General features: G+C 46.5%; 1 protein-coding gene across 1 annotated transcript; it reads right to left on the bottom strand.

The window, feature by feature from the left end:
• Nucleotides 1-1,153: 1,153 nt before the first annotated feature.
• Nucleotides 1,154-13,402, bottom strand: PFDN4 (prefoldin subunit 4). The gene is made up of 4 exons (XM_058686013.1): nucleotides 13,153-13,402; nucleotides 5,722-5,829; nucleotides 4,743-4,883; nucleotides 1,154-1,554 (listed from the first exon to the last, which is right to left on the bottom strand). Exons 1-4 carry the CDS (start codon nucleotides 13,174-13,176, stop codon nucleotides 1,423-1,425), a joined length of 405 nt encoding a protein of 134 aa, XP_058541996.1. The 5' UTR covers nucleotides 13,177-13,402; the 3' UTR covers nucleotides 1,154-1,422.
• Between the last annotated feature and the right edge of the window lie 1,552 nt (nucleotides 13,403-14,954).

Below are 14,954 nucleotides of genomic sequence, written 5' to 3'. Positions count from 1 at the left end.
GTGTCCCACTTCAGATGAAGGCAGCCTTTCCCCGAGTTCCAGAGTGAAAGGCGTGGCTGCTCCCTCCTCTGGCCTCTGACGGTACACAACCCTCCTCGTGGTTAAGCTCCACCCTGGGAATCTCGGCGAAAGTGTCCTCAAACTACACGGAGTGTGCTTATTAGCTCCTGCTATGGCCTGACTGACACATGTCTCTAGTCTTACCCCTCTAACTGAGCACTAACCACATGCATGCAAGAAAAAATATCCTTGTAAGAATCATTTTCTAGAATCTGAATTATCACCATTTGGAAACATTTTGCACCAATTTAAAAGTCTGCCTTTGTGTCTTAAAGAATCTTAGAATGAACATATTTTATCGTTAAGCCTGAATCGTGTCTAAATATTTAACCAACACCTGGCGTATCAACGTTTAGCCTTGAAGGTGAACAAGTGACAGCACCTCTGAAATTATGTATATCTAATCCTAGAAATAGCCTCATTTTTGTATTATGATCCTGCCCTTGGTATTTTGGTGTGTCAGTGCCCTCTGCTGGTAAGTTAATAAAATTTAGGTCTTCTAAATCCAAAACGTGTATCTTGGGGGCGGCGGGGGGAGCAGTAAGGGATAAATGTACCGTTTAAGAAAAAAGCCTTATCTGTAACCACCTAGCTCCTGAACTTCCACACCATTGTCAGTATAAGCCCAATTAATTACAATGCTGTATCACAAAGTCTAAAACTTATAATTAAAAAAAAAAAAAAAAAAAAACACGCTAAATAGTCCTTCCTCTTGGTACATTTCTTGGGTTTCTGAAACACTCTTCTGGCGTTCTGTTCCACGTATGCGGCACAACATGCCCCAGCAGGTCTCAGCACCGTCTGGTTCTTTCACCAAGGTCTAGGACACCGACATATACATACCAGACACGTGAAATACGTTATGTCTAGATGTGACATGCACTACGTATATTTAAATGAAATATGTACATTCAGCAGAGGACAAAGTTTTGGTGGTGACGTTAGTAGTCGGACGTAGGGCGGGATCTTTCTGTAGTCTTCAGCCACCTCCAAATACAAACTGGAAGAGACATATGTAAACAATATGACCCAACGGCTAAATTTTCTTACAAATAAAAATTGCACCAAATATTCTAAATAATATAGAAACATAAAAGGTTGCTCAACCAATTTTAATAACATGACATAAAGCCCCTACACTTGATAGAATCGTTATGCAAAATACATAGATGAATACTGTCTTCTTTTAAAAATATAAAATAAATAAGCAAGACATGTGAAAATAGGCAAGTTTCCATTAAATAAATGAAAATTTTAAAAAAAGAAAATTTTGCTTTCCATATCATTTGAAGAAGGGAAATTATCATTTTAAACAATATTCAAGTTTATTAAACAAATTAAAAAAAAAGTATTATAAAATGTTTAACTGTCATCAGCTTCGAGGTTTATGTTGCTCCCGAATTTTGCATATAACTGGACTTTCAAATCTGCTAACACCCGCTGAATTGATTCCACTCTGGCTTCTAGGGCGTCAATTTCTTCTTGCAAATTTTTCTGGAAAAAATAAGTTGTTTAAATTAATTCTATTCAACGGATGGTTTCTGAGTGTCTGTAGACGAAATAATATAGGGGAAGATTTCTAGGTCAAAAACTTTCTAAACTTGGATAGGCAGCTACAGGACACTGATAATTAAATCTAAACCAAAAGTCTGAATGCAGCTATTTTTAATTCATGATTTATATTTGCTTATTATAGAATACATCAAGCCTGTTTCCTCAGTTTTTGCTGATTTAAAAAACAAAATGGATAAAAGAAAATTAATTCCTAAATTGTCATATCCTAATAAAGGAAGAAACTTTATTACAAACACTTCTGGTAAACAGTTTATCAAAGGCCTCGCTTCTGACCCAGCCTCTTCCAACGTCCCCCCAAAATAACTATGAAACGAGAAGAAATGACAGAAATTCACACTACCACCAGTAATTTAGAATAACAATTTATAGTCAAAAGCTGGCAGAAATTTTCACTAACTTCAAGGCTCCTGGAGCTAGACTTTGAGAGACAGCAGTAGTGGGTGCCTCATTCATGAAACAGATCAGCGCCGCCCACATGAAATGCATGGAATATGAGAAGTTCCTTCCTGTCCAGGATCAAAAAAAAGGATTTCTCCTTAAACATGACCAAGAAACTCTGTCAGTACTGGGCATTCTTCCCTTGTTCCCCTGCACTATTTCAAAAAAAAAATTTTTTTTTTTAACGTTTATTTATTTTTGAGACAGAGAGAGACAGAGCATGAGCGGGGGAGGGTCAGAGAGAAGGAGACACAGAATCCGAAACAGGCTCCAGGCTCTGAGCCGTCAGCACAGAGCCCGACGCGGGGCTCGAACTCACGGACCGCGAGATCGTGACCTGAGCCGAAGTCGGACGCTTAACCGACCGAGCCACCCAGGCGCCCCTCCCCTGCACTATTTCAATGTTATTCTTTTAGAAATCTGGCCAATGAATCTCAAAGTATGGCCCCCGGATCACTTGGAAACTTGTTGGAAACAAATTCCGGGGCCGCACTCCAGGCCTCCTGACCGAGAGATTCTTGGGATTTCGGTGACTGAAACTGTCCACAAGCCCTCTGGGTGACCCCAATGCCTGCTACAAGTCTGAGAACCACGGCGGTAAGAAAGAGAAAGAAGATGTACAGCTATCAGAAAGGAGATAAAACTCCTCTACCCAGAAAACCTAGTTCATGAATGAAATTGTAACATGCGAGGAAATTATTTTAAAATCGCAGACCCTACCACATTATCGCACATTTCTTAAAACCCACCCCCGCGAAAGGCTCCCCTTTGCCTTGGGCCGGGGGAGCAGAAACCAGTCCCCGGGCCAGATCTAGCCGGACGCTCGTTGGCACAGCTTTACTGGAGACACTCCCTGCTCCCGTGGCAGCTGTGACAGGGCCCAGGTGGCCCACTAAGCCTCAGATACCTGCTGCCTGGCCCTGCACAGGATGTTGGCTGACCCCTGCTAAAATAAAGTCAATTCATTCGACTTGACTGACAGAGTTCTGCAAGATGTGGCCATGATTTCGGATGTTCCCGAATCTCCAGCAAATTAAACTCTTACTTATATTTTTGTGCCGTGATCGTTTTAGGACCATCCACACACACGACCACCCCGCATCCGTCTGGAACATCCCGTCCTCCTTTCCAGAGAATACCCACTTACTGTCGAGCTGCTTCACCCCTTTGCCAGGGACCCCCTCCTGGCCCTGATGCCCACGCCAGACCCGGTCCTCCAGCCGCCTCTCTCCCCACTCGGCCTCCCGCTCGTCAGTAGTTTGACTTGTTGAACTTCCTCTTTTCCATTTACACTACACACTCTGCGCAGGCAGGAACCAGGCGTGTTTCGTGGTTTCCCTGTCCTCCCTCCACCCCCCGCCCCCCAAAACCCCAAGCCCTGCTCCATGGCAGAACCCGATAGAGCGTAAGCAGTCCACAAATACTTCTGGGATGAATGCATGAATGAACGAATGAATGTATGAATGACCACATAAAGGGTCACTACCTGCGGGGAGAGGGAGGACAGTACGTTCAGAGCAGTGGACACAAACGATAAACTATCTTGAAATACATCCAGCAAGACTATTTCAGGGTGATTAACAAGGAACAGAATTATAAAATTTTACTACGAAAGAGAAGATTTAAACCCAAGAGGAGACACCAATGTTTCTGCGTGGAAGATTCTGGAGGAAAAGGGTTGGTTCTTCCCACAGGTTTATTAAATGTGGGTTTAATTCAGAGGAAGTTTTGCTTTCTATGACATTTGAAGAAGGGAGACTAACATTTTAAATAATATCTGGACTGATTAAGCAAACTTCAGAAGAATTAGGAAATGTTTGATTTCTATCAGCTTCTCATATGCACAATGTGATTGTTCTTCTCATAGACGGGTGGAGGGCATGTGAACCGGAAACTAATTTCATACCGTATCTCAAATGCCTTAAGTGTCAATAAATCCATACTCTGACCCAGTAATGACATGTGTCTGATCATTTCCTTAAAAGAATTTCCTAAATGTGAAAAAGCCTCAAGTGTAAGAATGCTCATTATAACATGACTGTGGGAAGATACTGGAAACAAGTGGACAGTGTCCACCAGCATGATGTTAAACAGTCATCAAAAATGTTGTTTTTAAAGCATGTGTGCTTGGCCCAGAGCAGGCCCCCGATGACTTTCTGCTGGACAAAGGAACGTTAAATAGAACCGGATTTAGAACTGGGCAAAATGTGAAGCAAACCTACCCAGAGAAAAGAGAAGGTGAGAACATGAAAGAACTATATGAAAATGTTAATTAAGGAAGACTATCTCAGGGAAATGGGATTCCGGGTGATTGCTGCTGTCTCCCTTATCATATTCTACAGTTTCCACACAGTTAGGTTAGAGCACGGGTTCTGCAGTCAAAAGGCCACTCCCTCTGTGTCCCCCTGAATGAGTCCATGACCTTCCCCAGCCTCTACCCCTCAATTCTAAATTGGGATGCGTGGGCCCTATTTCTCAGACCCCTTGTTAGCATTGAACGCAATCACGCCTGCCAGGCTTTCGGAGCATGCCCGGACGCTGGAAGAACCCCCGGAGCGTCACCTCGCAGCTGCCGTTCCCCGACACCTGGAATTAACGGGGTCCGTACAGCAACACACACCCTGACTTAAGAGCTAGACTCCCTCGCCCAGGGAGAGACTTCAACATACCTTCGCTTCTTCTAACATTTCCTGTGTTTCTTCTTGAGAATGGCTAATGAAAACATCACCAATTTGATAGGGTATCATTAAGCAATCATCATCCGCAAGCATGATGTCCTCACAGGCATCTTCTAAATTTTGGAGTTGTTTCTATACACACAAAAGGAAACAGCCATGAAAAGCGCACTCAAAATTCCCTGATAGAAGCTGAAACGGCCCATTTTAATTTGGGGACACCAGCTCCGGGAGAGATCCTCTCACAAAGGTATTCTTACACGAACCGAAGACTTTCTTACATTTTTAGATGGCGTTTCATAAGGAAGCAAGCGCTGAAAGCGAACTCCCACACCGAACTCTAGAGATTTCCAGAGTGGTGTTTCCAGAACACGCACCGGTGCTGGGCAGCAGGTACCCGTGGCCACTCAAAGTGTCTCCTACCCTAAGAATTTCCACTTTGGGAATTCTGCCTCCCTCGGCAGAGTAAAAACAAAAGAAACCTGCACTTTGCAGCCTTGCCTGATAATAGGATGAAAGCAGATAATAACTTAAATTCCACCAATCAAATGTACCCGAACTGGACTTGCGCACGGAGGGCCCCACAAGGAGAGGCTGGGCCCGGGCCTGTCGCGCAGGCAGGCAGGGACCGGGGTGGCAGCCCAGTGATCTGCCGGGCAGCTTCCCCTGGGGAGGGAGGCGGCTGGCTCTGGGATCACCGCAAACAACAGCGATTCCACCACCGGCCGCGTTCTCGGAGACGCCGTTCCCGGACCTGCTCCTGGAGCCCCGGCCCCGGCTCATACCCTCAACGATCTCTAAGTTCTCACACGCCCCTCAAGCGAGGTCTTTCTTCTTAAACTAACTAGAGTGGATTGCGTCATCTGCGACAAAGAGCCCAGAGAAATATAATCACATACTACCGAGTTCAGTTTTAAAAGCTATAGTATAAAGACCTTTTCCTTTCCTTAAATAAGATACGTTTCTTCACTACCTTCTTTACTTCTATTTCCTCCTTCAGCTCTGTGATTCTACTTGTATTCCGTGCAAATTTGTTTATCTTTTGTTGATCTTCAAAAGTAACGTTGACGTCTTCTGCAGCCTGAAAAAAAAAAATGTTTAATTTTTTGCAGAATTAATTTTAAGGGAGAAGGTATAGGTTGGCTTTTTGTATTAACTCTGAAACAACTCAATAAACCGTTTGCCCTCATACAGTCAAGAACCACAAGAGGTACAGAAAATCACAAACACAGGCGTTATACTTGTTTGCTCCACGAGCTCAAGATTTGTTCATACATCTGGGGCAACTGGTTGAGCGTCCGACTCTTGATTTTGGCTCAAGTCAAAAGCCCAGGGTTGTGGGATCGAGCCCCATGTTGGGCTCCATGCTAAACATGGAGCCTGCTTAAGATTCTCTCTCTCCTCCCCCTCTGCCCCTCTCGCACTGTCTCTCTCTGAAGAATAAAAAAAAAGATTTGTTCCTACATCTATGATCTCTTCTGACATCCTACAGAATAATACCTAAGCTACAAAAACACTTCATATATAAACAACAATTAGGAGTAAGTCCTAAATCAAGTCAGCCAACTTTGGCCTGGAGCACAATTTCTCGAGTTAGAACATTTGTCATCAAGATAAACCAGAGAGCAAAGATGATGTGGTAACGAACTCTGGCAAATGCCTCACACCAGTTTCTTCTCTCAGACTTAAAACCTGCATAAGCTTACTGAGGCTATCAGGAATCTGACAGTCTCTATAATGTTTAGCACAAATGACATACTGGCAAGAAGGTTACTATGCATCTCAGTGGCTATATTCCACACAGAGGAAAAATTATGTTTCTTTTATTTTTTTAAGCGTTTATTTATTTTGAAAGCGAACAAGAGCAAGAGAGAGTGAGAGCGAGAGAGAGAGAGAGGGCGCGAGCATGTGTGCATGAGCAGGGGAGGGGCAGACAGAGAGGGAGAGAGAGAATCCCAAGCAGGTTCCACTGTCAGAGCAGAGCCAGATGTGAGGCTTGATCTCACAAACCACGTGATCATGACCTGATGGGAAATCAAGAGTCGGACACTTAACTGACTGCCACCCAGGTGCCCCCAAATTATGTTTCTTTTAATGCAAAAGCTTTTACATACCTTAATTAAGAATGAGGGGCACCTGGGTGGCTCAGTCGGTTAAGTGTCCAACTCTTGACTTCAGCGCAGGTCATGATCCTACTGGTTTGTGAGTTCCAGCCCCACATCAGGCTCTGCACTGACAGTGCAGAGGCTGCCTGGGATTCTCTCTCTCCTCTCTCTCTGCCCCTCCCCTGCTTACGCGCATGTGCACACATACCGTGTGTGCATACCGTGTACACACGGGTGCGCGCACGCACACACACACACACACACACACACACAATCTCTCTCAAAATAAATAAACATTTAAAAAAATGTTTTAAAAAGGGGGCACCTGGGTGGCTCAGTCAGTTAAGCATCCAACTTCGGCTCAGGTCATGATCTCACAGTTGGTGAGTTTGAACCCTACATCGGGCTCTATGCTGACAGCTCAGAGCCTGGAGCCTGCTTCGGATTCTGTATCTCCTCTCTCTCTGCCCCTCCACACTCACGCTCTGCCTGTCTCCCTCTCTCAGAAATAAACATTAAAAACATTTTTTTTTTAATTTTTAAAAGAGAATGAGGTGTAATGTACTATATATATAACGTGATTAAAATCAAACATTTAAAAATATTTAGTGATTAAATTTGAAAATTAGAGTACTTAGATGACAATCTATAAAATCATAAAAATAATAGCTAACATTTATTGAGCTCTCACCGTGTGCCAAGAACTTTCTGAAGTTTATCATCACTGTTAATCCTCCAATAAATCTTAACAAGTAGGACCATCAGGAAGTAGCACTATTTTACAGATGGAGAAAGTGTGGCACAGAGAGGGTAGGTAATTTTCCCCAAGTCACACAGCCAGTAAGTGGCGGAACTGGATGTCAACCCAAGTTGACTCTGGGTCCAGACAGATCCTCAAGCTCTCAGAAATTAAAGGGTGAAAATGTGGGGGGGCACGTGATCACGCACAGTTGGAAGAGGCAGCAGGAAGTCCTTGACTTTCATCAGATTCCCAAAGGAGGACCATACATTAAAAAAAAAAAAAAAAAAAAAAAAAAATTTAACTACCACACTCCCCTTAGAGTTTCCCCTCATTTATAAAATAGGAATAAGAGCACTGGATTACAAGGTAAATGAGGGGGGAGAGAGGAAGGAGAGAGAGGGAGAGCGTGGGCCTTTCAGCGAGGATTATTTTTGCTCTTTGGTGAGGATTCACAACAACCACACCTCAACCTTTTACCTGGTTTCTCATGACCGGTCACATAAGAGGTGTATGCTTTTTTTGTTGTTTTTAATGTTCATTTATTAATTTTGAGAGAGAGAGAGAGAGAGACAGAGACAGTGCAAGCGTGCAGAGGAGGCAGAGAAAGAGAGAATCCCCAGCAGGCTCCGTGCTATCAGTGCAGAGCCCAAGGTAGGGCTGCGTCCCACAAGCTGTGAGATCACGACCTGAGATGAAACGAAGAGTCAGACACCATCGACTGAGCCACCCGGTGCCCCAAGAGGTGCGCACTGATTTCTCCAGAGGTAGAAAGTCAACCTGCTGTGTCAAGCAAGACTGGAGCTCAGTGGGCACAATGTCAAGGAAGAAGCCTAGAACTCAGCCCTTCCCCGTCCCGGGCTCTAACCACACCACAGTTTCACGTGCATCAGGCTCAGCATCAGAGACCCAGAGGACATCTTGAACAAATCCTCTCTGTCACAATACATAGAACTTTGAATATTCAACTTTGTGCATGATTTTTATGAATATGGAAATTGGGAAACGCGGGGCTACACTACAGAAGCAAAGTCCATATTCAGATATCTTGGCATTCAAGTTATTTTGCCTACATGAGAACTACCAATTCCCAAAGCAAACAGGGCGCGGAGAATTCTAGAGAGTTCCTGCCTGCCTGCGGAGTTGAAACACTGAGCCCCTGAAAACGTGAATATGTATTTATAGACACATTTGTCATCCTGAGGCTTTCACGGGGTAATTCCCGCGAAAGCAACTACCACAGGGCTGGCCTGACACACAACGGAGGCTAATATATTGTTTCTGAATTTAAATGTAAATCATGCTTGATCAGACTCACATACATACAGTTTCTGAAAAGTTGTGGAGGAATTTGGCTGTTTTTCCAAAGCAGGCGTTTCCTATTGTGGTCTCACCACACAGTAGCCCCCAGAATGTACTCGGGGCCTAGAGTCCATTTCCTTAACGGTGGTTTTTTTCACCGGCGATAAGGGCTACAGGTGGTGAGTGAGGCAGCGTGAGGTCGGTGTGTAAACTGTAATCCACCCAGTGGAGTTCTGTTTACAGCAAAAAGTGAGAAGTCAGCACCTTCCATGACTAATAGCAGTGGCTTCTGTTTTCATCTCACTGTTCTAGAACACTCCTACACTGCTTGAAGCTTCATTGTGGCAGGGAGGGGCGAATTCTTCACTGGAGATCCCCAGACACCAGGAAGTCCATTTACCCCCTGAAATTGTATGCAGCGTGGCACATACTGGATGCACATTCCTCTGGGACTTCGCAGCTTTCCTCAGATCCTCAAAGGGATTCACACCCCCCAAGGTTGGGGACTTCTGCTTTAAGAGAAGCCAGATGTACTCACTGCTGCTCACAAAGTCATGAGAACCCAAAGAGGAAGGAGTTATGTTTCATTTGAGGCGGCACAGAGTGGTGGTAACAATGGATTCAAATCCAAGCAAGTGGGAACTTGGACAAATGAGTCAATTTTTTGTAGCCATCTCAGGGTTGTTATCTATAAAATGGGGAAGCTGGTTCCTACCTCGCGTGAGTGATAAAATTAGCAACTAGCACAGGGCCTGTGGACAGAATCGCCTTTCAATAAATGATAGCCAAGTGCTCTGTTTCCTGAATAATGCTTACCAAAAAATCATTACAGAGGAAAAAGACCCAAGGATCTAGAAGAAAATCCTGCTACTCCAGGGAGAAATAGGACTCCTCAAGATGAAAAGTGGAAATTAAAACTCCCTAGGCCCTCTTCTTGAGAACCAGCATCTTGTGGGATTATGTGAGGCAAGTGAACCACACTCAGTCTCGCCCCACACCGAGTTTGGCTATTACCAGCAGAATGTGCACTGACAGGTGAGTCCATCGGTATTCGAAAAACCTAGAAGGCAATTCTGGCCGATTTCAGTCTGCCTTTATTTTTGTTTTGTAAAGGTGTCTACCAAGTCCCCAAGACAGTTTCGCTTCCTATTTTTATTCACTTTTCATGCTTATAGTCATCTATCTAACAGCTATGTGGTAAATGTTTCCTACATGCCGGGCATAGTGAAGAGAGCCACCATAGTCCTACCCTCCTGAACACCTGCAAGCTTACATTCTCGCGAAGGAGGTGGGCAAAAAGCAAGGTGAACAAGATAATGCTAGATGATAATGACACATGTGATGGGGAAAGTAAACCAGTTCAGGGGTTGGAAGTGTTGGGGGCTTAGGAGTGAAGGGGGCTTCTTTAGGTAGGGAGGTCAAAGATGGCCTCTCCAGGGAGGGGCCATCTGTACTCAGGATCAGAGACAGAAATCGAACACACTCTGTTCCCAGCTGATGGCCAGGAAGATTGAATCACCTCACCTAAACCTTTTCACCAGAAAAGCCATGACCCGTTGGGATGTAAACGTAAATGTCAAGCACTCCAAATTGTGAGCAGTTTTTATTAAGTTCAAAGGACAGTCCCTATGATATTTCACACTCACTCACTGGCAGGCCTGTTTGATCCCAGGGTGGGCAGAGGGCCACACTGCACACGCAGGTCACCGACCAGAGTGCTCCCAGCACTGGAAAACACCTGCAGAAGGCTGCTGCATCTATCAGGCCAGTCTTACTAAGACAAAGAAAGTCCTTCACGTTGTGGCCACCCCTCCACCCCTGGATATGTTCATTTACCATCTTGGCTTGACCTCCCCCAATTCTCTATTGTTCTAGCCACTCTTTTCCTTTCTTTCTTTTTTCAAGTGTATTTATTTTTGAGAGGGAGGGGGGAGAAGCAGAGAGAGAGAGAGAGAGGGAGAGAATCCCAAGCAGGCTCCGCACTGTCAGTGCAGAACCCAACGCGGGACTGGAACCCACGAACCGTGAGGTCGTGACCTGAGCCGAAATCGAGAGTTCGGACACTGAACCAACTGAGCCTCCCAGGCCTCCCTCTCTCTAAACACACTCAGGGTCTCTGCAAGTGATGCTCTCCCTCCACAACGCCTCATCCCTTTCCAACTTTCCCTTCCCCTCCTATGTCATCGCCTAGACCACACTTTCTCACGAAAGCCTTCTCTGCTCACAAAACAGACTCCCTCCAGCCCTCATGTCACAAGTCCTTTCTCTCATGGGTCTTAGCAGAGTTGGAAATTTTAGTTTTCCGGAGGACTACTGAGTAACGCCTGCCCCTCCCCCAGAACAGAAGTTCTACAAGGGCTATGAGGATAAGGGGATAAAAACATCACTGCTATCGCTGCTTATCACCTCCAACTGAAACTGTGACACATTACATGCTCAGAAAGTTTGCTGAATGCATGAAAATGTGTTGGTAATCAAAAATTTTGCCGAGTCCAAGGTTGAGATCATTTTTCTACGTTTACTTCATCTCCCCGCGCTTCGGTTACCACTTCTGTCAAGTGGGGGAGGGGAGAGCCTACAACTAGTATCTCCTATGGAATTAAAGATCATACCTCACAAAGCGCCCAATTTACTTGTTTTTTTAACGTTTATTTACGAACGAGAGACAGAGCGTGAATGGGGGAGGGCCAGAAGAGAGGGAGACACAGAGTCCAAAGCAGGCTCCAGGCTCCGAGCTGCCAGCACAGAGCCCGTCGGGGGACTCGAACCCATGAACCTGAGCAGAAGTCAGACGCTTAACCAACTGAACCATCCAGGTGCCCCGACAAAGCGCCCAACTTAAATACAAAACAGAGGTGGCGTAAATCTTCCAAAGTTTAGACTCCCCAGAGTCACCATGACCCTGAATCCTACTCTGGTAGTACTCAATAAGAATTTGTGGACGGCAGGCCAATAGAGTGCACAACTCATCCTGGTGTGCCTGGGGCGGTCCTGGTTTTAGCACCCCACAATAGAAGGAATTGGCTCAGACTATGCATATTGCTGAGTAGGAGAGCGAAGGAATTTGAAGTTGAATGATGCCAGCAAATCCCTTTAGCCGGGGGACACTCATCAGACACCACAGAGGTTAAAAACGCTCTAGAATCACAATGGTTGTGCTCATTTAAATCCTACCTTTGCCTGTATACTTCAGTTGCCTCATCTGTAAAATAAGGAGCAAAGCAGTCTCTCTCTAAAAAGCGTGTAAGGTTAAAATAACGTATACAACTCGCTTAGAGCTGTGCCTAGCACACAATAAAAAGTAAAGCCTCAGTAACGATCAGATGTTATTATGTCCTTGCCCTTCCCCGTTTTATTTGTCTTCTATCTAGATACTTTCAAGCATCTGGGTAGACTCGGTGAGTTACAAGCTGTGAACAGGAATTCAGCGTGCTTAGTAGAATAAAAGGTGGGCTTTGGGAAAAACAGAATAAAGACTGGGTTCGCACTCCAGCTCTGCTTATTAGCTGAGTCATTTTGAGGCCACTAACCTCTGTTACGTTTCTCCATCTGTAAAATGGGAGGAAACGGTCTTTGCTAAGTTGCTGGGAGGATCAGAGATAATAAACAGATGGCTTCTGGGCCCTGGCCTATCGTCTATCCTCCATATACAGTTTTAGTCTGGAAGCACAGAGACATGGAGTGTGGATGCGGGCGGCTCAGGGCTACACACAAGGGCTCTGGGGTCAAACTGCCTGGGGATGCAGGGTCCTGATCCGCTCCTTACAGCTGCGCGACCTTGGGCAGGTGACTACCTCTCTGGGCCTCGGCTTCCTTCCGCGCAAAGGACGGTACCAGCAGCACCCACGCTTGTGGGCTTGCGAGGGTTAAATGTGACAACCCAGGTAAAATGCCCAGCGGTGACGGCCAACCGCAGTCAATGGGACCTCCGGCTTCTCACCCCCGCAAGGACAAGGCGTGGGCCGCCGGGTCCACAGGCTCTCCACGGCCGTCCCCGGCACCGCGAGAGGCGACCCAGAGCTCCCCGAGGGTCCCGGCCCGGCTGCTCCGCCTCGGCCGGCCGGGGGGCCGGGGAAGACACCCAGGGCGCCGGGCGCGGGGAGGCCTCGCCGCGGGGCCGCTCTCAGGGCCGGTGGGCTCGGCCTCGGGCCCCACGCCGGGCCTCAGAGCTGCACACCCCAGGCAGCCCGCGCCCGGCCCCCGAAGGCCGACCTCCGCCGCCCGCCCGAGCATCCCGCACCCCGAGCGCCCCACTCACCGCCTTCTTCATGGTGGCCGCCATCTTGGGACTGGACTACGACGCGCGGTGGGGAGGGCCGCAAGGGCGCGCCTCGGCCCGGGGCCGCCTCCAGCTCCCTGTCGGCCCAGAGCGCCCCCAAAATACAACACTGTCTCCACATTCCCTCCTACCGCATCACCGACCCGTGATTCCTAACGTCTGGGACTCAGGGAGGTAATGCATCCTGGAAGGACTTGGTACATGCCAATTAAAGGCACAGGCAACGCCCTGTGGGCCGACAGAAACTAGGGGGGTGTGGCGAACGGCCCCAGCGTTCCGCGGCGGGCGGCAGGGGGCGCCCCGCTCAGCGGGGCGGGGCCGGACGGGGCTGGGGGTGGAGCCGGGGCGGGGCCACGAGTGGACCAAAGGGGAGTTCTCTTTCATCAATCCCACAAACCTTGTTAAGAAACCGGCATGCGTTAAACAGAGCTAAGAACGAATGACCTTGGTCTAGAATGTGAGACGTTCGTGCCCTGGTGTAAAGGAGGAGATACTATTAATTTATTAAACACTTACTGCGCAATTACTGTGTACCCTGACGCTTGTGCCTCCAAATGTTTTTCTTTTTCTGTGTGTGTGAGGATTCCTTTACACTCCTAAAAATTATTGAAGACCCCAAAGATTTTCTGTGTATGTAGGTTATTTTCATCGATATTCACCATATTTGGAATTAAAACGGAATTTTAAAACATTTATTAATTCACTTAATAAAGAAACCCATTCTATATTAATATAAGTAACATTTTAAGTTATACAAAATCACTGGGAACTGGCATGGGCTTCTGAAAACAAGTGAGAGAAAAAAGGATGTAAGCTTGCTTGGTCAGCAGCCGATAGTGTTTTCTACCTGGGGCTCTGGGTGGTGGGGTGTTCCCCAAGCCAGAGTCTCATGGCTTGGGAGGGTGTCATTTGATCTGGGCAACCGCTTGGACAGTGGCTGACCCCTGGCAACCATGGTACTGGCTCTGTCCGGCTCAGAAGCCCTCCGCCTCACTCTGCATTTCACGGTCTCCATTCCCCTTCTCTCCCAGCCCTGGCATCCTTCAAGCAGATCTCTTTCCCAGCAGGAGAACCAGTTCTGTAAATGTAAATGGGGACTTTCAAGTCTTCTGCTAAGCCTCCTCTCCTTTCCTTAAATTTGAGCATTTCCAACCTCTGCTTCTGGTTCTTTCTCTAGCAGGGGACTGTCCCCACCTGTTTGGACCAGCAAAAGAAAGAAGCTTGTGGTGCAAATGGAAACAATTGCAGGTCAGGAAGGAAAATCACCAGTCACCACTTGAAAATACTATCCCCACTAAGGGTGACTGAACATATTCCCTTACACTGAGATGAAGACTGTCATCCACTGACAGGATCCATGTTTTTGTTTTTTGGTTTGGGTTTTTTTTGACCCACGCAGTATTCTCATTTAATTGAACCAACATATGAGACTTACGAAATTGCACTCAACAGTATCAGATTTTTTATTTTGCTTGAGCTTGTAAAATCAGTGTCCCTGTGACCTTGAATCTACATTCCTGCATAGCAGCCAGCTGCTGCTGGTGATAATCAGGTAAGGCCTGTTTAGCTAACAGGCCCTCTCCAGGGCCCTGGCAGATCCCCACCTGCCCCATCCTTGTGCCTAACTGTCAGACCCTCCAGGTATATGTACTTGTCACTGGTCAGGCTTCTGTTCTAGCAGATCTAAATGAGAATGTTTGTGTGTGCATCTGTTTGTTCGAAATCTGTATCATTGCAGATGCTATTGCAAAAAGGAAGATGAATTACACAAGGTGCTTCAC

Source organism: Neofelis nebulosa, chromosome 9, assembly GCF_028018385.1.
Source record: "Neofelis nebulosa isolate mNeoNeb1 chromosome 9, mNeoNeb1.pri, whole genome shotgun sequence".
NCBI lineage: Eukaryota > Metazoa > Chordata > Mammalia > Carnivora > Felidae > Neofelis > Neofelis nebulosa.
This window is presented reverse-complemented; position numbering and strand designations above follow the sequence as displayed.

Excerpts from the sequence above, each read along its gene's own strand:
- PFDN4 (XM_058686013.1), bottom strand. The coding sequence starts at position 13,176 with ATGGCGGCCACCATGAAGAAGGCG. Across the intron at positions 5,830-13,152 it reads CGGCCACCATGAAGAAGGCG|GCTGCAGAAGACGTCAACGT; the intron begins GTGAGTGGGGCG and ends TTTTTTTTTCAG. Across the intron at positions 4,884-5,721 it reads AGGAAATAGAAGTAAAGAAG|AAACAACTCCAAAATTTAGA; the intron begins GTAGTGAAGAAA and ends TTGTGTGTATAG.